The sequence below is a fragment of the Propithecus coquereli genome, unplaced genomic scaffold, assembly GCF_000956105.1.
Source record: "Propithecus coquereli isolate 6110/MARCELLA unplaced genomic scaffold, Pcoq_1.0 Scaffold11, whole genome shotgun sequence".
Taxonomy (NCBI): domain Eukaryota; kingdom Metazoa; phylum Chordata; class Mammalia; order Primates; family Indriidae; genus Propithecus; species Propithecus coquereli.
Genome location: NW_012134969.1, coordinates 11,066,944 through 11,073,611, shown reverse-complemented (window position 1 = coordinate 11,073,611; position 6,668 = coordinate 11,066,944). Strand labels below are relative to the sequence as shown.

Genomic DNA, 6,668 nt, shown 5'->3' with positions numbered 1-6,668 from the left:
CTCAAAAAAAAAAAAAAAAGGACAGATATAAATCAATCATCTATCCCTGTGGGGACCCCAACATTTACCCTCGAGGAGTTAGCCCACTCACAAGTTTCTACTACTATTACTTTTTGTTGAGTTCACAAATTTGAAAAAATATAAATATAAAATAGAAGCATTCATTTCATTTCTGGTTTCACATCGGTAACCAAAAAAGATTAGTGAGAAAATTACAAGACGAACCAACATCATGTTCTTTAGGATAAAAAAATTAATATAGTACTCTGCGCAGTATTGTATGGTAATTGGCTTTACTAATGTAGAACAATTACTGCCAGCCATAAAAACGTTCAATTAAACGTGTTATTATTACAGGTTAAAATCTGTTCTCTTCCCTACATTGCCATTCACTTGGAAAAAACAATAACAAAGACAAACAATGAAAACTTGCGACCTTATAATCAATTCGAAACAGGTTGTTCAGGAACAGCAATATAAAAGGAAAGTGTAGACTGGAATGTATTACATTTTGGCCAAACAAAACGTTTGATCCATTCTGGCTCATAAAGCAAGATAACAGTGTTTATGATTTTGAAAATTCACTGAAACTTTTTCCCTGAACTGGTTCCTTTCTGATGTATTTTCTTGAGTTCCACCCACGACTGCCACAGTAACAGTCCGGGGATCAGAACCCACACTCCATTGAAAAATACCAGGTAGACCCAACAGTAGAGCAAGTTGCTGGTGTTGAGGTTGGGGCTTCCAACAAGCCACTCCGGGCAGAAGGTCATCCAGTCGCCATACAGTTCGCACACGCACAGGGTGATCTGCAGGAAATGTCTGTTAGAGAGAAGGAAGCCAGGCATGAAACTGTGAGCTTGGCACAGCCTGGCACTCTGAACCACGACATCTTTTCTTTAGAGGCAGCATCAACACAGTCTTCACTACAGAAAACCTCTCTGAAGCGGGACCTCGGGTGTCATGTATTGCTCCTTCCATGGGGCTAGTCATGAAGACTCATTCTTTCTTCGGAGAAGCAACATTGCCCTTTCTAGAAGATTATTCTTAGAGTTAAATAAGGACTCTCAGGTATCCTGGCCTATTCTTGGGAAGATTTAGTAAGGTTACACCTGAACCAGCAAAGAGAGACGTGAATATAAATCTTTCACGAGCTACAATTTCACCCATTGTAAAAGGAGATAATAATAGCACCTTCCTCAAAGAGTTTCGCGGAGATTAAATGAGATATGTAGGTAAAGGACCAAGCACTGTGCCTGGCACACAGGAAATGCTCAACAATACAAATATTACAAATGTTTGCAATAATAAACACACAGGTGCATGTCATAAATCTACATCCATGGTCACGGAGCCAAAAATATGTCAAGGCACCAAAGAGAAATTTAATTTTTATGGCCAACTGTCTCTATAAAATTGAGTAGGGAAAGTGGGTTAAATGACCTTTGAGGCCTCTTTCAAATTTGAGAGTTTTTTTAAACAGACAAGGTCTTGCTGTGTTGCCCAGGCTGGAGTGCAGTGGCTAGTCACAGGCACAATGCTAGTGCACTATTCAGCCTCGAACTCCTGGGCTCAAGCGATCCTCCTGCCTCAGCCTCCTGAGTAGCTGGGACTACAGATGTGTACCACCACACCCGGCTTAGATCTGGGGTTTTAGAATGAAGCTTTAAAAAAGACTTCTTCAAAACAAGATAGTGAAAACTGAATGCAGTTGAGCCCACTAGACGTTTTAAGGAATCACCCCTAGGATAGTAATCTATTTACCTCACGTCACTTTGTCCCTAAGAAGGAGAGGAAAGAGAAGGGAGGGAGGAGAGTTTAGAGTCTCTCAGAGTCTGACTGATAGGATGGTTCATTTTTCATCTTTCTCCTTCTCCCCACCCTCTGCCTGCCCTGTACCCTCCACAGTCTGCTTCTGAAAAGATTTCTTATTTATCTTGCATGTCTAGCTCAGAATTATATAAGTGAATTCACTTTGTGTCAAGTGGCATAGGAATTTTCTAGAGTGATTTTGGAAAAAAAGGATGGAAATATTACCCTTTCATTCTCCAAAATGTTGGTGGCAAATCATCCAATGGTGTTAACACAGTGACTAGGCTGCTACTAAAATCATATTTCTCATAATTTTGATTCTGAAAAGTCTGAAATTATCCTGGTGTTGCTATGATCCTTATCTAATATCAAACAATTTTCATTTCTACTCTACCATTTATTTATCTAACAAATAAATGACCTACTCCAAATGTCACTTTGGTGTTGGGACAGCTAATGTTTCCCCTCTTTCCAGCAGGATAGAAATGCACTTACCGATAATGTTTCTCTTTGACTATGGCATAAATGAGGAACAATGCCAGAAATCCATCCAGGACGGCGGTCAGAATTTCCACAGACACAATGGTTGGATCAAAATGAAGCCATCTTGCATCGGCTTTGCCATATTCTTTCCCTAAAGACAAGATCCACGTAGTTACTTAAATGGCAACCATTTTTGTGACAGTCAATGGAAATGACCTTTTTTCCTTTAAGGAGGAGATAGGATCATCTCTCTCTCCATTCTTCACAATACCTTAGTGGAAGTTAAGGAGAAGCCTTGGGACTGAAATGCATTCACCACCTGACAGAGCAGTAAGAATAATATGAGGTTTACTTATACAATCACTTAGAGTTTCCAAAGTGATTTCGCATATACACCCTCCCTCATCCCTGCCCTGTTCATTATAAAAGCAAAATTCTAAGTTAATTCAACATAGTCAGATTTTGCAAAGATAATCTTTAGTAATGATTTTAGTTGTGCCACTGCACTCCAGCTGGGGCAACAGAGACCCCATCTCTAAAATTAAAAAAGAACTCAAAACTGATGATCTCGGTAAATGCATTGTAATTCCTTACTTCAAAATTTCATTATAAAATCTGTAAGTATAATTTAGATGTGGGAAATATTATTATTAAGGAAATGTTTATGAAAAACATGTTTATTTTATTTATTTATATTTTTAGAGATGGGGTCTCATTCTGTTGCCCAGGCTAGAGTGCAGTGGCATCATCATAGCTCACAGCAACCTCAAACTCCTAGGCTCAAGCAATCCTCCTGCCTTAGCCTCCCAAGCTGCTGGGACTGCCACCACATCCGGCTAATTTTCTATTTTTTGTAGAGATGAAGTTTCGCTATGTTGCCTAGGCTAGTCTCAAACTTCTGGCCTCAAGCGATCCTCCCACCTTGGCCTCCCCAAATGCTGGGATTACAGGTGTGAGCCACTGTGCCCGGCCAAAAAAACATATTTATTAATAACTGAAGAGAAATTGAGTGCTGAAGGGACAACGGGGAGAGGAGGGACAGGAGAGAGTCTGGACTATAGACTCCCTAGATCACTGGCTAGGACCTGAGGCATCAAAAATGACACTCATTTTGTTTCAAAAAGCACTGACTGAAGCTGATTCAATCCTCTAGAAGTTTCCTAATACTAGTGGTGAACAGGAGTCCCCACGCAGATCCTGGTTGGAGGAGATGAGATTTTAGAGTCATGAAAGAAATGAGACAAACAATGCAAAATTTCAGAAGCAAAATCTGAAAGCAGTTATCCTGAGCAAGGCAGTTTTATAAAAGTGGCAAATGGCCAAGGACGTGCAGCTCATGCCTGTAATCCCAGCATTTTGGGAGGCTAAGGTAAGAGGATCGCTTGAGGCCAGGAGTTCGAGACCAGCTGAGCAACATAGTGAGACCCCATCTCTACCCCCCAAAAAAAGTGGCAAAGGACACTGCTGCATGGCTCATTTATTTGTCAGTATTGACACAGTACATGGTAGGTAGTTGATACTAATTGATTAAATATTGATTGATTAATAATGAGCATGGGCCAGCCATGGTGGCTCACACCTGTTAATCCTAGCACTCTGGGAGGCCAAAGCAGGAGGACAACTAAAAATAGAAAAAAAATTAGCCGGGCATGATGGCACAAGCCTGTACTCCCAGCTACTGGGGAGACTGAGGCAGGAGGATCGCTTGACCCCAGGAGTTGGAGGTTGCTGTGAGCTAGGTTGATGCCACGGCACTCTAGCCCAGGCAGCAGAGCAAGACTCTGTCTTTTAAAAAAAAAAAATGAGCATGAAGAAGACGGGGAAAACTTAACTAGATCTAGATATTAACTATATCTCTGAAGAGCAGGAAACATTTTAGAAATTATCTACAAGAGTGCAGACATATATGTAAAATAAAAAGAAAGTTGATATTAAAAAGTATGAAAAAAATACCCAGTTTACATGCTGCAAGCTCTTCAATCTGCACTTAATACAAACATTTTTAAATACTATGTATAGCTTTACTGACATGAAATTCACATGCCATACAACTTACCTGTTTAAAGAATGGGTTTTAGTATATTCAAAGATTTGAATCACAACAATCTAACTTAAGAACATTCTATTACCCCTCCCCCAACAAAAGAAACCTGTACCCATGAGCAGTCACTCCCCATTTCTCCCCAACGCCTCTAGCCCACACCCAGCCCTGGGCAACCACTAAGCTATTATGCCTCTACAGATTTACCTACTCTGGACATTTCACATAAGTGAAATCATACATGTGATACAGGCATTCATTCAATCGACAGCCACACTTGCAATTAATCTCAAACATTTCAAATGCAAATGTTTTTAATTACTTACATAAAGAAGCAATCAAGCCATCAGAATTTGCAACGCTTCCTACTAACGACAAGTAGACAAAAGGGCCTTCCTAGAGAGAAGAAAACGAAGACATGCTCTAATTTAGCATCACGACCACAGGATGGCACTGCAGACATTGCCATGTGGCATTGCATGGCAGCACCCCTCTGTCCCCCACACCGCGCTGTCCACATCGGGTCAGCAGCCTGGGAGTACCACACCTGCACAACCTTGTAGGGCGTGACCCTGGAGCTTGGCTACCTGGACCTTGGAGATGGATATGTCCAACGCTAATGTAGTAATTGTTATTTTTAATGACTGGCATTATAAAATCAGAGGTGTGTTCTTATGTGGAAAAAATAAGTAAAAATTTTGCACAAGGAATGAGTTCAACTGTTGTATTAAATAGAGTAAGTTTTAGATTATTCCAGGAATCTTAAATCTTTTAGAAGAACCTCAAAGCAGTTCATTTATTTTTAACCTCAAAAAAAAAAAGTCCAAGATGTCTTTTAACAAAAATGGCAATTGATTGTCTATACCAGAGTTGAGTTACCCCCTCCCCCATAAGGGCAAATTTAGGAACATTTAAAATGGTTACAGGCTACATTTTAACATTTAGGTAATAAAATATCCGCAATTACAGGTAATATTTTCCCATCACTGAAGTGTTTCTTTACCTAAGATGTCAAAAACTAGACAACTAGAAACCATTGGGATGTCTGATTGTCATGTTGCTCCTTTGAATAAATTTTGTTGTTGGTCAATACAGCTTTTTTTTTTCATTTCTTTTCTTTTCTTCTTCTTCTTTTTTTTTTTAGAGACAGGTTCTTGTTCTGTCACCCAGGCAGGAGTACACTGGTGAGATCATAGCTCACTGCAGCCTTGAACTGGGCTCAAGTGATCCTCCCGCCTCAGCCTCCCATGTGCATCACTGGGAGGACAGGTGCCACTGCCCAGCTTTTTTACCAAAGCAATCTCCTATATGCTATAAAAGTATGTCTCCACCTCCCCTCTGCTCACTTCTGGTACCACTTCCCCGAGGCTTTAACCACATCTTTCTGTAATTCGGCAATTACCTTCCGAACTCACGTTGCTATTTCTTTAGACTGCTTAGCCCGAAAAATTATTTAGCTGCTATCACTTCCCCTCCCCTTTCCAGTCCTTCCAGGATTTTTGATAGCTACGTTCTTCTTCCATTAGTTATCCAAATTTGTAACTTCAGTAATAAACTGAAAACTTCAGCTCACTCGCTCGCCAATGTTGTGCATCGGGACGTCTTACCATAGCAGAGCCCGAGAGACCCCTCCATGCTCCCCCTCCCCACTTCCAATTCGCAACTGTCCACTTTGCTCGTTGAGATTCATTACATTTCCATTCCTCTTCTGAAAACATATTTGTCTTCCCTGTTTTACCTGTAAGTGGATTCTAAAAACTGAGAAGCCAATTAACAGCACTCACAACACTGTGACTGTGGAAACATCGTTCGCTTCGATGGGTCACAATGTCTTTCTCTACGGATCCAGCATCTTCTCCCGTGTCCCTTCAGGAGCATGTTGCAAATGGAACATCCTTTCTTACTTAAATCATGCTATATTTTAGTTTGTTTCATATTTGGGCCATGACTTTCTTATAAGATATTTTTGTCTATCTTACAGTTTATAATCACCTTTCTTTTTTTTTCTGATCGAGAGAAGAAATCTCGCTTTTTCTCCATCTCATCAGTATCTTTCGGCTCTTATCCATTTTAATAGCTGTTGGCTTTAAAACTGGTTTATCTTGTCTTTTCTTGGCCGCACGTTGGCTCACGCCTGTAATCCTAGCACTCTGGGAGGCCGAGGTGGGAGGATCGCGAGAGGTCAGGAGCCTGAGCAAGAGCAAGACCCCCATCTCTACTAAAAAATAGAAAGAAATTATCTGGGCAACTAAAAATATATAGAAAAAATTAGCCGGGCATGGTGGCACAGGTCTGTAGTCCCAGCTACTCGGAAGGCTGAGGCAGGAGGATT

The 6,668-nt window shown here is 40.7% G+C and overlaps 1 protein-coding gene across 1 annotated transcript in view; it reads right to left on the bottom strand.

The window, feature by feature from the left end:
- Window positions 1-334: 334 nt before the first annotated feature.
- The window catches only part of EBPL (emopamil binding protein-like), a 25,817-nt gene continuing 19,483 nt past the window's right edge, over window positions 335-6,668 (bottom strand). Inside the window, exons 2-4 of the mRNA XM_012648958.1 lie at window positions 4,663-4,732; window positions 2,308-2,446; window positions 335-822 (exon numbers count right to left, since the gene is read on the bottom strand). Coding sequence (XP_012504412.1) covers window positions 582-822; window positions 2,308-2,446; window positions 4,663-4,732 — 450 coding nt within the window. The 3' untranslated portion in view covers window positions 335-581. The remainder of the gene's footprint in view (window positions 823-2,307; window positions 2,447-4,662; window positions 4,733-6,668) is intronic.